Here is a 16,773-nt window from a genome sequence, read left to right on the forward strand (position 1 = left end):
TCTTGTTATTTTGTCTCAAGAGACAACTAGCCTCCATCAGATTTTACTGATGCTTCTCTACCTGCTGATACGAACTGAAAACCAGGTGAGCTTTCATGCTTGGCAGGGTTGGCAGGGACACAGATGAAGCCGGTGTTCTCTGACTGCTCACATCTCAGAGCTCTAAATGAGATGCTGAGGCCTGGCTAAACCCACTCTAACCATGTATGGGATCTAAGGAAATATATTCAGCCAATGAAGGAAGAGAAGGAAAGATGAGCTGGTATCATGTGGAAGGATGATAAGCTGCCTTTTCTTCAGGGAGGAATGCAAAAGTTTCACTTTAACTGGACATTACAGCTTTTTTCCTGGGAAAAGCAACAGAAATATGCTTTAGTGCAATGGTTCTCTAACTTTCAGTGTGCATCAGAATCACGTGGAAGGCTTGTTAAATACATATTGCCAGGCTCTATCCCAGAGTTTCTGATTCAGCAGTTCTGGGGACCACACCTTAGGACCTACTGCTTTAGTGGTAAATGTATATAACAACCTCCTAAGACATGCGTTGTATGTAATTCTAGTCAATCTAGTTCAAGGAGTAAGCAGTGTGATATGAAATTACATGTTCTGTTTAAAGGGAGCTATAGCGCAATGCTTTGAACTTGGCTTTGATAAGAGTATCAATTAAGTCCTAAAATTTTATAATTTTCCTGATTTATAATGTACCTGAAGGGAGGTGTAGAAAATGCTATGTTTAGATAAAATAAATTCCTTTAAAAGCAAGATTTGTTAACAGTTTTTACTTTAAAGGCCTTGATTTTAAGACTCATACCATGTAAATCTAGAAACACTAAAAGATACATACTTAAGTACTCTGGCAAAGGTACCCAATCTTTTTGTTTTTTTAAACACCAGACCTTCAAATTAAAATTTAAAAATTAAAATAAAAACAAAAGATCTACCAGTATCTCTACCAGTGATTAACCTATTGCATATTAAAAAAATTCAAAGCCCCTCTCACTCTACGCAATACTTCCTCAGTCCAGCAATCATATATGGATAACAAAACAAGGGTAAACATCTGAGACAGAAAAAATACTGATGTGACATTAAAATATTCCACCATGGAATGAAACACAGAAAGGATGGTTTCTAAAGAGCTGGTGCTTTCATGTGTCTTAATAATCATATACTTGAATAGAAGCAGTCTTTGTGTTTCGTCATTAGAACATACCTAGACATGGCAGCATTTAAAATCTCTGCCTATAGCTTACATATACAGGGACATTTGTGGCCAACACATTATGATTTTGAAAGCCAACCTTTAAAAGGGCTTTGCACCACCTCTAAATGCTTTTATAAATCACCTACTCAGCAGGAAAAGGAGAACTCCACCTCTACGTTGTATCCAAAAGCCTACTCTAATTAGAGTTCCCCCCCTCCTTTTCCTCTGATCCAATTATATTCTCCCAGCTAGAATCCCTTTGTGACCATGTCTGTTCATTTGTGATATCTGAACCAAGATTAATGATATACAATCGTAATTTTATTAGCCCTAAAATATTATCTAATCAAGTCAGCTAACTACTTATACAGTAGGCACTGGATGGCTTTTTAAACACTTAGAAGAATTTCTAATTCTCACATCCACTGCTCAAAAGTTAAAATTTATGAAGAAAATCAACCCAAAAGGAAAAAAGCCAGCAGTTTTAAGAGAGAATACAGACAAAATATGGCTTAAGAATATACTTAGTCCTCTGTTTTCTCCCCGCTTCAGGAAATTTTAATGAGAAAAAGTAATTTAGAGTTTTAGTCATATACATCAATTAAACAATTTTTGAGTAACAACGGCAAGATGTGGCCATGACAATTCTCTTTATAATTCTTCATTTTAAAAATCCACTCAAAAGAGAGTTCAGATGTGCACAAAACATACAATTCTCTCTGGATTTTTCATGTTACTTTATTTAGGGTTAAAGTAAGGGCCAAAGGCTCTCTGATAATGTCTTCATAGTCTGGAATGAGTTTCTCTTTTTAAACTGTTCCTCAGAAAGTGTGACCTGAGAAGTACTGACTAATACACAAAACTTTTTCCCTAACCATGGCTTTTTAGTGATTATTGGCAGAGCCACTAATTGGGACCCTCCCATGAGCACCTCATAATCTCGAGTGCAAAGGGTCCTCACATGGCCTGACTCAAACTGCTGAGAAGGTAGGAGTCCCTTTAGCAGCTCAGCATCTGCCCCCGTGGTCATTCCATTCTAAAGTGGTCACTTCTACTTTTTTCAAATTATTTTTTCCAGTTCTACTGGGATATAATTGACATATAACATTGTATAATTTTAAGGTCTACAACATAGTGATCTGATGGATGTATATATTGTGAAATGATTACTACAATAAGTTTAGTTAAAACCCATCACCTCACATTATTTACAAATTGTTTTTCCTTGTGACGCTTCTATTTTTTAAGGTAGCTTTAGTTATGACAAAGTTCTTCACTAGTAAACAAACATGTTCCCTTCCACATTTTCTCTTCATTGATTCTTATTTCATTCTCTAGAATTAACACAGCAAGTCTACTGATTTTTTTTTAAAAAAAATGGTAGCCCATGAAATACATAAAGACCGATACTTAATCACAACTTGAGAATCTAAGGATGAGGAATTGTACTGGGAACTTTATATACATTATGTCTTCAATCCTCATGGCAACCTTTATCAGGTTGGTATTGTATGCCCATTTTATAAGTGAGGAAGCTGAGAAATTCGATCTAAGGTCACATAGCTGGTTAAGTGGTAGGTGTTTTTTTTTTGCTGAAGAAGATTCTCCCTGAGCTAACATCTGTTGCCAACCTTCCTCTTTTTGTATGTGAGCCACTGTCACAGCATGGCTACTGACAGACAAGTGGCATAGGTCTGTGCCTGAAGTGGTAGGTTTTGAATCTGCATCCATTTGATTCCAAAGGCTGAGAGGAAGGGGAAAAAAGGCTCTTTTTTATGTCTATCCAATAAACCAAACAATGTTCATTCACCAGGCATGACAATCCTAAAGGACTCCTGCTGCCTGTTATCACTGCTTCTCTAAGGAAACATATACTGTTTAAAAATAACTTATTCTAGAATATTGCCTAACATCAACCTTGTGCTAAATGGACTGTGATTTGTAGAATCAGCTTTCCTTTTTATAAAAAAAGAACAATTTTTGCCCACTTCTCTCAAAGTTTTTCTTTTGTTTTTCAAACGCTTTAAGTGATGTTTCCCAAACTTCTTGGATGGTATCACCTAGGGAACTGTCAAAAACACAAATTCACAGGGTCTACTTCAGACCTACTGAACTGCAATCTCCAAGGAAGGGATCTGGGAAATTCTTTTTTTTGGTTTCCTTTTCTTAACATTTATTAGGAAATAATTCCAAATTTATAAAATATTGCAAAACAGAAATAGTACAAAAATCATCCATATACCCTTTACCCAAGATTCACCTATTTTTAGCAATTTATCCTAGTTGCTTCGTCATTTGTTCTGTTACTATAACACATACACACAACTACTTTGTGAACCATTTGAGGATATCCTACATAAGTTATGTAATTTATGGTCCTTTACCCCTAAATACGCCAGCATGTATTTCCTAAGACGAGGAATATTCCCTTTCATAATCATAGTGTAGTTATCAATTTCATAAATTTACTTTGATATAATATTTCATCCAATTGAATCTGTCATCCACATGTTAATTTCCTTAATTGCTCTAATAAACCCCTTTTGGTGTCTCTCCGTCCAGCACAAGATGCAGCCTAGGATGAGACGCTGTACTTAGCTGGCACACCTCCTCAGCCTCCTTTAATCTGGAACATTTTCCACAGCCTTTCTTTGTCTTTTATCATATTGACATTTTAAAAGAACAGAGTCCCATTCTTCCTTTTTTATTGGAACTCCCTTATTTTGTGTCTGTCTGACGTCCCCTTATGATTGAAATACTGCATAAAATGACACTGTGTCCTTCTCTGGGTGTCCCTCAGTAACACTCAGTAAATGTGTTGCCTGATTTCTCCACTGTATATCTTTTCTCATTTTTTTAACTAATAAGCAGTCTGTGAGGAGACACTTTAAGACCATGCAAATATTCTGTACATCAACATTTTGCCCTCAATTTAGCATTCATTGATGTTTGCCCAGTCCTCTCTTACCTGATCTTACCATGACAGCTGTTAAAAGAGGACCTTCTAACTCCAGTATTCCCTCCATATTTACCAGTAAGCCCTTGGTATTCTACTATAAGCAAGGGACCTCCCTTCTCCCTCATTTGTTAATGTACTTAAAATCGACATGGACTTTTAACTTTTCCGTGATTCAGAATAGCTCATTATATTACCCTTAATAATTCTCTATTAAAGGTACTACTAATAATTCCTTAAGTAATAATAATTACTTAATTATTTTGGTGCTCAAATTGTTCCTGATTTGGTCAGAGGGATCTGCTTCTTCAATCTGGCTCCTGTGTCCTTGTGGTCTGCCCCAACATTCTTTTCTTTCACCTTTACCCATTCTGTGCTAGTCCTGGAACCAGCCACTTTTCCAAGGAACTCTAGTTCTTAGTGGAGAGTAACAGTGCTAGAGGCAAAGATCTGGGTGCCAGGTGTGCTCATTAGACCGGGGTGTCTTTGCTTCTTGGCTCTCTCAGTGGACAGAGGTAGTAAATATATATATGGATATAAACATATAAATATATAGATAATATCTATACACACTCACATATTTTCAAAATCATAAATTCATATTAATATCCTCAATTCCAAAGCCCCCCACAGGGTTCTCCTTTTGCCTGCATTTTTATGAGCACTCAGGGTAACTTCTAATTAGGGATGTTCGGGAAACACTGATAAAGATTACTAAAAAATCTTGGTCACAAGTTCAGAGTTTTTCCATGAAATGCAACTGGATCAACAAACAAACTCATTTAAAACACTGGGTGTTCTCTTTCCATTTTGTTTATCTTAGCTATCAGTTCCCTCTTCCTACTGAATATCTGTTTTATTCAGTTCCATTCCGAGGATTATTATCTTTGAAGATATAAGAGCAAAACAGAAAGTGACCACTTTCTCAGTCATCATTAGCTAACAGCCAGAGCTTTAAGTCTGACACTTGCCTCCTTCTAGTTTTTCTTGCTGTTAATATCAACTTATAACTTAAAAAAAAAAGGTCCTTATTATTATTCATGCCTCAGCACACTTCAGCCTTGAACATTCAGGATACCTTCCGTAGGAGTGCTACCAACCATATATATACATGTGTGTGTTAAGGCATGTATATATGGGGTGTGTGTGTGTAGAGTAATACGCTCTTGGCCATTCTCTTTCCGTTTCCCCCTCACTGATTTCACTTGCAATATTATAGTCCTACTTCCTAACCTTTAGGGCATATCTGACAACGTCCACTGTGCACTATAAAGGACTACAAACATGTTAATTATTAGGATTCTACTTCACCAGCTAGGCCTTTCTTGTTGGTTAGAATTAGGTCCAGAACAGCAGTTCTCCTTGAGGCTTCTTTTACTGCTGTCAATCAGATCAAGGCAGACCCTGCCCAATACTGGTACATGGCAATGAGGGGATACAGAAAGAAGAATGGAGAAAAATCTTACGGGCATGGTAGCTGCAGGAGAACATAGTTTTTGTGGCAACTAACCAAACACAATTCTGTAGATAAAGGATATTTCGAATGAAGTCAGGGAAGGACTTCGAATGAATAAAATCAGAACTGGACTGGCTTGGAGGAGCACAGAACAGCTCTACTGATAACGACTCCCTGCACCAGTTCCTTCCTCTTTCAAATGAGAAGACTAACCATATCTACTTCAGAGTTTTTATGAGGATTAAACAAGTTAATACACGTTAGGTAACTACCAAGCTTATTCCTAGGAAACAGGACTCTTCTTCTCTTACCAGTCAAGTGAGAAAATGCATTTGGTAGCGTTTCTCTCACTCTGAGAACAAACTTTCACCCCTCACCTCCTTTAGGGTTAACTTTGTGATATGTTGGCAGCATTACCATTTGAGAACTACAGTAGCTCCCGTGTGTCTGGAATTTCGCCTTCCACAGTTTCAGTTATAAGCAGTCCAAAAATATGAAACAGAAAATTCCAGGAATAAACAATTCATAAGTTTTAAATTGCATGCCATTCCGAGTAGTGTGATGAAATCTCATGCCATCCTATCCGGGATGTGAGTCACCCCTTGTCCAACGGATCCACACTGTACATGCTACCCAACCATTAGCCACTAAGTAGCCGTCTCAGTTATCAGATTGACTGTCACAGTATTACAGTGCTTGTATCCAAATCACTCTTATTTTACTTAATAATGGCCCCAAAGCACAAGAGTAGTGATGCTGGTATTCGTAGAGAAGAGAAGCTGTAAAAAGCTTCTGTAAGTGAAAAGGTGAAATTCTCGACTTAATAAGGAAAGAAAAGAAATGATATGCTGAGGTTGCTAAGACCTACAGTACCTTTTATTACAGCATATTGTTATAATTGTTTTATTTTATTATTATTGTTGTTAATCTCTTACTGTGCCTAACTTAGATATTAAACTTTATCATAAGTATGCACATACAGAAAAAACCAGGATGCCTAGGGTTTGGTACTATCTGCAGTTTCAGGCATCCACCTGGGGGTTTTGGAACCCGTACTCCCAGGATAAGGCATGACTAGCGCATACAAATCCACTACAGACATGACACAACAAAAGCAAGTCTATTATATAAAAAAAATTTGAAGGAAATTTCTAAGTGTCTAAAACTCTTTTGTGAGGACAATAATCATAAATACAATTAATGAGATTTATGAAAACTGTTATTTTTCAAAGAACTATTTTCTAACCAATCTTCCGCTTCCAAGATTATCCATTTTATTAAGGGTCCCAATGTGCAGTTTGAAGACTATCAAATTCACTATCGAATATGGGTTATTTATAAATTAATGGATTCCTGTACTTTCTCATTTGCTTGTAAAAAAAGAGCACAAAATGTTAAAATTCAGGACATATATGTTATCACTCTAAAAAATACCCAATAGCAACAAGATAATCACAATACTTACTTCATCTCTATAAAGTGGGCTAGTATAATACATTATGTCCATTGCACTGCTGTTCAACATATCCCTTAAACCTCGTACTTTGTCAGGAGTAATGGAATCAACAGTGTCTACAAATTAAAAAAAAAAAAAATTAAACTTACAGAAGATCTCTGTTTTAGGGAAAAAATAAACTGAAAAAAGTTACACTCCCTGAGATAACAGCTCCTTAAGTCAACTAAAATACTCAAGACTCGCTTTGGATCTAGAGAACCTTCCCATCCCGCAAAATACTGCAAGGATAAAACGTGAAAGACAAAGGGGACATGAGAAGAAAAGAAACATTAAAGGATGGAGGCCATTACCACATTCATAAAGCCTCATCATTTTTTATATGTACTGACTTTTTTTTTTTAAAGATTGGCACCTGAGCTAACAACTGCTGCCAATCTTTCTTTTTTTTTTTTCTGCTTTATCTCCCCAAATCCCCCCCGGTACATAGTTGTATATCTTAGTTGCAGGTCCTTCTAGTTGTGGCATGTTGTACTGACTTCTGCATGACACTCAGAGGTCTCAGAGCAAAACCAGACCATCTCTATTCCTGGAACAAGTGTCAAGAGACACAATCTCACTCTTTCGGTACCTCCTTTTCTGTTTCCTTCCTCTTCTTCTTTGGCCTATGCTCCTTGGGCCTGGTAACACCCAGGTGAAATGCCTAGAGCCACTGGCGGCAAATCAGCAACAAATTAAAAAGTTTCCCTACACTTTACATGTACCTATCTTTAGTGAACCAAAGATCTTAAGGGCAAGAGCTGTCAAATTACAAAGGCAAATGAGCAGAAGGCCCCTTCAGTAAACAAGATAAAGCTGGTGTACCTGACTTTTGGAAAAAACTGTTACACAAACCGCATTGCAGATAGTTCAGCCTTCCAGGAGTTACAGCTAACCTCTGGAAATTACACCTTGGGAAGATTATTCTATTAAATGCCTAATAAGATGACTAGAGATACAGAAAAATTTGCATTTCTTATAGCAATACAAAAAAGGCCAATACCTGGATGAGTATCATGATCTGCAAGAACAGGGTGGGCAGGAGAAGGCTTATATTTTTAGTTTAGTGTAATTTCTCTTATCTTCCAGTTTTTCACTGCATTGCTTTAAATTATATTATTTTTATTTATTCCCTACTTTAATACAATCTAACAAAGACTGGAAGGCAATGATTCAAGCAAAAGCCAGAGGTGTTTTCAAAGAGGGAAAGGGGAATATTGTGGCTTTTCATGGGTAGCACAACATATTTATAGCCTGTGTCCATTTTTAAATTGTAAAAGTGAAAGATGTGACTACCAAGCTGATACAAAAAGTTCAGCTGTCATTTCAACACATTTCCAAAAATAGTTTGTACTGTGAAATACTCATACAGACAAAAGAAGATATTTAATATATATGTGCAGCTGAAAGAATAATTTATAAAAAGGACAACATGCTCACCACCTAGCTTAAGAACACTGCCAGGATCTCTGAAAGCCACAGCACAGTCATGTGCTTAGAATAAGGCTTTGGTAAATGGACTTTGTACACAATGGTGGTCCCATAAGATTAGTACTGTATACTCTAGGTTTGTAGAAGGCTATACCATCTAGGTTTGTGTAAGTGCACTCTGTGATGTTTGTACAACGATGAAGTCACCCAATGATGCATTTCTCAGAACGTGCCCCCACTGTTAAGTAACACATGACTGTATATTTCTAAACGATCACATGCCCTGATTCTCTGCCAGAAGTGACCACCAATAAAAGGTTTGTGTTTATCACACTCTTGCTTTTCTTTATATATTCCTACATATGTCCACTAATATTAATAATTTTAGCCAATTCTATAGCATTTATTATGTGCCAGAGCTAAATATTTCATTGCATTTTGTCTGTTTCTAAACACTATGTAAATTGTGTTACTGTCCACTGTTTGTTTCACTCTCAACATTGCGTGTCTGAGATTCATCAATGTTGATGTATATAGCTTTAATTCATTCATTTTCCCTGCTGTACAGTATTCTACTCTATACGTATCTTACAATTTATCCTTTTTCCTTTGAAACACATTTGGGTTGTTTCTAGTTTTTTGCTAATATAAACTGTTCCTAATCACACTACATGCCTCCTGGGTGCACATATCTAAGAGTTTCTTTAGGGTATATCTATCTAGGAGTGAAACTGCTGTGTCATAGGGCACACGCACATTCAACTTTCAAGATGACCTCAAATTGTCTTCCAAAGTGCTTATACCAATTTACATTCCCACCAACAGTGAATAAGAATCTTCATTGTTGCACATCCTTATCAACATGTGGTGTTAAGCACTTTCATAAATTTTTGCCTGGTGTGAATGATAATTCATTGTGGTTTTAATTTGCATCTCGATTACTGAGATGAACATTTTATATATATTATACATAAATATATATTTAAAATATGTGTCTGTGTGCATATATTTGTTGTGTGTATTATCTATCTATCTATCTATCTATCTATCTCCATTTAAGCTTCCTGTTCTTTACTCTGGATATTAAACCTTTGGTGGTTATATCTGTTGCTCTGTTGCAACATTTTTTCCCAGTTTGTGGCTTGTATTTCACTCTTTATGGTGTCTATTGAAAAAGAGAAGTTCTTAATTTTAATCTAATCAAATTTATCCACATTACTTTATAGTTGTGTTTTTGTGTCAAGATATTCTCCTATATTTTTTTCTAATACTTTTTTTCCTAATACTGGTACACTGGTGTATTTGCTTATCCTTGTGCCAATATAAACTGTTTTAATTACAAACGTTAAATAACAGGTCCAGCTACCTACTAGGACATGACTCCCCCCCAACCTCACCCCCTTGTTCTGTATCTTGGCTGTTTTTGGGCCTTTGCTCTTCTATAATAATGTCAGAATCAGCTTGCCAAGTTTCATGAAAAGCTCTATTAGGATTTTGATTGGAATTGCAGGGAATTATAGATCAATTTGGGAGAACTAACATCTCTGAGATATTGAATCACCCAACCTAAGAAAATTATTGATCTTCGCATTTAAGTTGTATTTAATATCTTCTAATGGTTTTTTCGTTTTTCATATAAATATACATATTTTATTAGATTCATTTCTAGGAACCTTATTTTTTATGCTATTTCTTTTTTTTTTTTTTTTTTAAAGGTTGGCACCCGAGCTAACAACTGTTACCAATCTTCTGTTTTTACTTCTGCTTTTTCTCCCCAAATCCTCCCAGTATGTAGTTGTGTATTTCAGCTATGGGTCCTTCTAGTTGTGGCATGTGGGACACCGCCTCAGCATGGCCTGACAAGCGGTGCCATGTCCCCGCCCAGGATCCGAACCAGCAAAACCCTGGGGCGCTGAAGCAGAGTGTGCAAACTTAACCACTTGGCCACCGGGCCGGCCCCTGTGCTATTTCTAACTGTGCTGGTATACAGAAACGCAATTATTTTCATACACAGATTTTCTATTTCACAACCTTGATAAACTGTCTTATTCTAATAATTTTTCTATAGATTCTTGTGTATATTCTGTGTAGACAATCATATAACCTGCAAATAAAAACAGATCTTTTCCATTCCTTAAAACCATTATTTCTTTTTCTTATCTTACTGCACTGGCTAAGACTTCAGGTAGAATATTTGTTGTAAAAGTGGACATCCTTAGCTCGTTCCTGCTTTGAAAGAAATGTTTTAGTCTTTTAATACCAATGAGTGCAATGACGTTTGCTGTAGGTAACCTTTTATCATTATTTTAAAATTTAAAAACAGTAAAATTGACTCTCAGTTTTAATGCATTATAGTTTTGCATAACTACCACCATGATCAGGATACAGAACTGTCTCATTACCCTAAAAAATCCCCACATGTTGCCCTTTTGAATTTGAACCCTCTCCCTCCCCTAAACTCTGGCAACCCCTAATCTGTTCTGTCCTGACAGTTTTGCCTTTTCCAGGATGTTACATAAGGGAAGCCTAAATTATGTAACCTTTCAGATTGGGTACTGTGATATTGTGATACAAGAAACATATCTTTGGTCTTTGTCCCTGGTTCCTGGAACAGGGTTCCTAAAACTTGAAATTTCATGAGTGATAGGAGTGAGAGGAATGTATTTTATTATTCATAATAAGCCCCTCTCAACCACACTTAAGTTTATGTTAATGAGGTGACTCTTGGAGGATGGGGCCTGGTTGCCAGAGGAACCAACCATGTGATTAGCAGGCTGAATTTTCTGCCCCATTCCCTGACCTCTGGGAAGGGGAGAGGGGCTGGAGACTGAGCTCAGTCACCAATGGTCAATGATTTAGTCAATTACGCTTACATAATGGGACCTCCATAAAAACCCTACACAACAGGGTTTGGAGAACTTCCGGGTTGGTGAACACGTGGAGGTAGTGGACGGGTAATGTACTGGAAGAGGACATGAAATCTCTCCACCTCTTCCCCATAACTTGACCTACGTAACACTTCATCTAGCTGTTCTGTTACATCCTTTGTAATATCCTTTAAACCAGTAAATGTAAGTAAATGCTTCCCTGAATTTTGTGAGTCATTCTACTAAATTACTGAATCTCAAAACGGGGTCATGTTATTTCCCACCCCCAGCCCCCAATTTACAGCTGGTCGGTCAGAGACACAGGTGACAATCTGGACTTGTTATTGGCACCTGAAGTGGGGGGTAGTCTTGTGAGACTGAGCCCCTAAGGTGTCTGCACTCTCTCTGGGCAGATGGTGTAGGAACTGAGTGAGGCTGTAGGCCACTAAGTTGGTAGCCACCAACAATTGAAGAAGTGGTTGGTGTGGGGAAAATCCCCCCCACGTTTGGTGTCAGAGGTGTTAAGAACAGAGAGTGGTATTTTTCCTTTAGCTGCTTTCACTCAGCATAATGCCTTTCAGATTCTATCACAGTAGTTTAAACCTAACAGAAAAGTACACACTCATGGGTTTTATTAAAGGGTGCTTCATCCATGTTGTCTACACTCCTGAGCAGTCTAAGAAATTTATCCGGGTGAATGGGAAAAGCCTGAAAGATAGCGTTATTACACTAGAACTTCACACATGAGTTGTTGCTGGCTCTTGGGCCACTGGCATTTTTTCTTAACTCATTACAACTTTTGATGCCATTTTGGTTTATAAGCTATAATTGACATTCCTAACTGATTCAGAAGAATCCTTGGAAATCATCCAGGTAGGCAGGTTAGCACTGTGATGTAAAGGGCTCTGTCATTACTCAGACCCAAATTCTGCCTGCCATTCTCAAATTCACCTTCTACTGAGCTTGTTTCCTTAGCAGTAAAACAGGGAAAATAAAATAGATATTTCACAGATTGTGAGAAAATTAACTGAGATAATCCATGTAAAATGAACTGTAGTAAGCCAGGCACACAGTAAAGCTCACAAATGAGAGCTGTGATTATGGCCACCACAACCTACCCATTTGCCAGATTATGTAAATAATCAATCTAAATATTCTATTTTAATGGTTTTAACATTCAAAGGATACAACTTTGTGTAGAGAAAGATGTATATATACATTTTGGTTAACAGCTCTTTAAGGAGGGAAACAAAAATGATTTTATTTAAACAAATATACTGTACAATTTCTCTATGCTAGATTGTAATTCACCAGCTGAGGGATCGCAGGAACAACAGAAGAAAACAAAAACCTGAGATTGTATCTTCTAAAAATAGTGGAGGAAAATTATTAGGAAGAAAATGTAAGGTCTTATGGAATTGTGGACAACAAAAGTAACTTCGACAAGTTACTTTTATGTTAAAAAGTTTAGAAAACATTTTGTTTCCTCCACATGCCCCACTGCTCTCCTAATCCAGAGGGCATGCATGAAAACTGTGCTGTGAAATCTAGATGGTGGTCCAAAATGACACGTCAATATAATTATTTTAAAAATCAATGGATTTTATTTTCTCAAATAATCTAAAACAAAGAGTGAGTACACCTCAAGACAACTAGATTAAAGACCCTTTGTCCTCAGTGAGCAACAATTCTTTGCTACTGGCTAAATCATTTAATTTTTAAACAAAATGTACCTCCGTCAAGAGTAAGCTTTGACCGCCACTCAACAGGCAGAAATTCAACATGTGTTGCATGGTTAGAAAAATGCCTTTCTTCTATTTTTCTTGCAGCCTCTCTCATCCTAAAAAAAAATAAAATAAAATTAACAGAAAAAAACTTTATCAGAGTAACTCCACATATGTATTTAAATGGTATAAAATGTCTTTCATCATAACACTTCCATTTGCTTATAACTTTGTCGAATTATGTTTCAATTACTGCTACATCATGCAATAATTTGCCACATTTTGGGCACCTTTATTTCAAAGTTACTTTCCTAAATTTGCTATGATTTCCAATATTCCAAGCTTTCACATCATATGCTAAATAATTATAGGCGTCAATGTTCAGTGGAGAGAACAGTATAATGAACGCCCCTGTGCCATCACCCAGCTCCAAACAGTAGCAAGCCATGGTCTGTCTCTTTCATCTATTCCTCTACTTGTTCTCCCCATAACATGGATTTTAAAATTTTATTTTTAAAACTAAGATATACCAAAGTTGACTTTATTCCCTTCTGGTGTCAATTGTATAGATTCATGGTTAGCACCACCACAATCAAGATACAGTTCCAGCATCCCCCAAAAACCCCCTCACACTACTGCTTTATAGTAGCACTCTTCTGCCATAATATTTTAAAGCAAATCTCAGACAACACGTCATTTCATCTGTAAATACTTTAGTACATACTTCTAAAATGGAAGGAAAACATAACCTATTCAGTACTATTATCATACAAAAAAATTTAGTAATTCCTTAGTTTCAGCAAATACGTAGTTCAGTGGTCCCATTTTCCCAGACTATAATACTAATATATAATTTTTATATAATATTAATGTGTAGTAATATTAAAAAGTCTTTACATGTTGGAACTGTGGTCCAAATACAGTTCGTGCATGGTAATTGGTAGATATGTTTCTTAAGTGTCTTTTAATCTACAGCTTCCTCTTCTTTTTTTTTTGCCTTGTAATTTCTTTTGGTTTTTGTACTGTAGAGTTTTTCAGAGTCTGATTTTTAAAGACTGCATTTCTGCGGTGTTATTTAATATGTTCTTTGTCTCCCATTTCCTGCAATTTGGTAGCGACATATAGGGGCTTGATCAGACTCAAGTTCTATTGTTTTGGCAAGACTACTGCTCCACAGGTACGTACATCTGGGTTTCATCTTTTTGGTGATGCTAGCAGTTATGATGATCATTGCTTAGATCCATTAATTTATCATGGTTGCAAAAAGGTGCTTTTTAAATTCCATCACTCCTTATGCCTCCAAAAAGAGAAATTTCCTCACATCAAATATTTGGCTGCCTGTGGTACCACCAAATAATTTCTGTATGAACTGAGAAAAGGTATGATAAATGGTTCTTTCCTTTTATTAATAATTTTCAAAATACTGAGACGTTAGTTTTATATTTTTTGACATTACTAACTCATAGATTTAAACGTATGTGAAGCGTTTCAATCCACGGTAGTTATTATCCTTACAGATGTTCAAATTGTCTCCTTTTTTGGTCAGTGAATCTCTTCAAGTTGGTTTATGTGTCCTTTTGACACAACCTCATTATGTTTTTTTTAAACAATTCAGTGGCTTTTAGTATATTCAGAGCTGTACAACCATCACCACTATCTAATTTCAGAACACTTTCATCACCCCTAAAAGAAACACTATACCCACAGCAGTCACTCCCCACACTTCCTCCCCCCAGGATCTGGCAACCATGAACCTACTTTCTGTCTCTATGGATTTGCCTATTCTGGATAGGAATCACACAATATGTGGCATTTCGGGTCTGGATTCTTTCATTTAGCATAATATTTCAAGGTTCATCCATGTTGTATCATCAATCAGTACTTCACTGCTTTTTATGGTTGAATAATACTCCATTGTACAAACATACCACTTTTGTTTATCCATTCATCATCAGCTGACGGACATTTGGATTCTTTCCATTTTGGGGGGCTATTACGAATAAAGGCTGCATATTCTTTAAAGAGTTTTTGTGTAGATCTATGTTTTCAATTCTCTTGGGTATACACCTAGCAGTAGAAGTGCTGGCTCATATGCTAACTCTATGTTTAAACCTTTGGAGGAAATGCCAAACTATTTTAAAAGCAGCTGTACTATTTTACAATCCCATCAGCAACATATAAGGTCCTAATTTTTCCATATTCTTGCTAACACTTGTTATTTTCTATCTTTTTGATAAGACTCATCCTAGTGGGTATGAAGTGGTATCTCTCTGTGGTTTTGAATTGCATCTCCCCAATGACTAATGATACTGAGCATGTTTTCATGTGCTTACAGGCCAACTATATGTTTTATTTGGACAAACGTTTATTCAAATCCTTTACCCACTTTAAAAACTATGTTCTTTTCTTATTGTTGAATTGTAAGAGTCCTTTATATATCCTAGATGCTAGACCCTTATTAGATATATGCTTTGCAAATATTTACTTCCATTCTGTGAGTTGTCTTCAATTTTCTTGATAGTGTCCTTTGAAGAACATAAGTTTTAAATTTTGACAAAGTCTTATAAATCTGTTTTTTCTTTTGTGGCTTCTATTTTTGATGTCATATCTCAGAAACCATTACCCAATTGGAGGCCACAAATATTTACTCCTACGTTTTAAGAGTTTTATAGTTTCACTCTTATATTTAGGTCTTTGATTCACTGTAATTTTTGTATGCAGTGTGAGGTAGTGGTTTAACTTCATCCTTTTGCATGTGGATATCCAGGTATCCCAGCATCATTTTTTTAAAGGCTATTCTTTCCTCATTAAATTGTTTTGGCACTCTTGTTGAAAATCAATTGAATTCTCAATTCTATTCCATTCATCTGTGTCTATCTTTATCCCAGCCAGCAGCACAACGTCTTAATTACTTTAGCTTTGTAGCAAGTTACGAAATTCAAGTGTAAGCCCTCCATCTTTCTTCTTTTTCAAGATTGTTGTGACTATTCTGGGTCCCTTACATTTCCACGTGAATTTTAGAATCAGCTTGTCAATTTCTGCAAAAAAGACAGGTGGGATTCTAATATGGATTGTGGTGAATTTACAGATTAATTTGGGAAGTACTGCCCACTTAACGACATTAAATCTTTTAATGCACGAACATTGGTTGCCTTTTCCATTTATTTAGGTCTTCTTTAATTTCTTTCAATGGTATACTGTAGTTTTCAGTGTACAAATCTTGAACTTCTTTTGTTCAACTCATTCCTAATGATTTTATTCCTTTTGTTACTGTAGTAAGTGGAAATTCTTTCTTAATTTAACTTTCAGATTGTTCATTGCTAGTGTATAAATAAAACTGATATTTATACATTGATCTTGTATCCTGTAACTTTGGGGAGGTCATTTATTAGCCCTAATAGTTTGTGTGTTTGTGTGTGTGAACTCTTTTAGGATTTTCTATATATAAGATCACATTATCTGCAAACAGAGATGGTTTTATTTCTTCCCTTCTAATCTGGATGTCTTTTATTTCTTTTTCTTGTCTAATTGTCCTGGCTGAAACCTACAGTACCATGTTGAATAGAAGTGGTGGGAGGGTACAACCTTATTTTGTTCTCAATCTTGGAGGAAAGCTTTCAGTCTTTCATTGATAAAGTATAAT

At 36.2% G+C, this 16,773-nt stretch overlaps 1 protein-coding gene across 6 annotated transcripts in view; it reads right to left on the reverse strand.

The window, feature by feature from the left end:
- DDHD1 (DDHD domain containing 1) overlaps positions 1-16,773 on the reverse strand; it is an 85,369-nt gene that overhangs the window by 29,788 nt on the left and 38,808 nt on the right. For all 6 annotated transcript variants that reach the window (XM_046647137.1, XM_046647139.1, XM_046647136.1 and 3 more), the window contains 2 exons: positions 13,140-13,246; positions 7,082-7,188 (listed from right to left, as the gene is read on the reverse strand). In XM_046647137.1, coding sequence (XP_046503093.1) covers positions 7,082-7,188; positions 13,140-13,246 — 214 coding nt within the window. The remainder of the gene's footprint in view (positions 1-7,081; positions 7,189-13,139; positions 13,247-16,773) is intronic.

This window comes from Equus quagga, chromosome 20 (assembly GCF_021613505.1).
Source record: "Equus quagga isolate Etosha38 chromosome 20, UCLA_HA_Equagga_1.0, whole genome shotgun sequence".
Classification (NCBI taxonomy): Eukaryota; Metazoa; Chordata; class Mammalia; order Perissodactyla; family Equidae; genus Equus; species Equus quagga.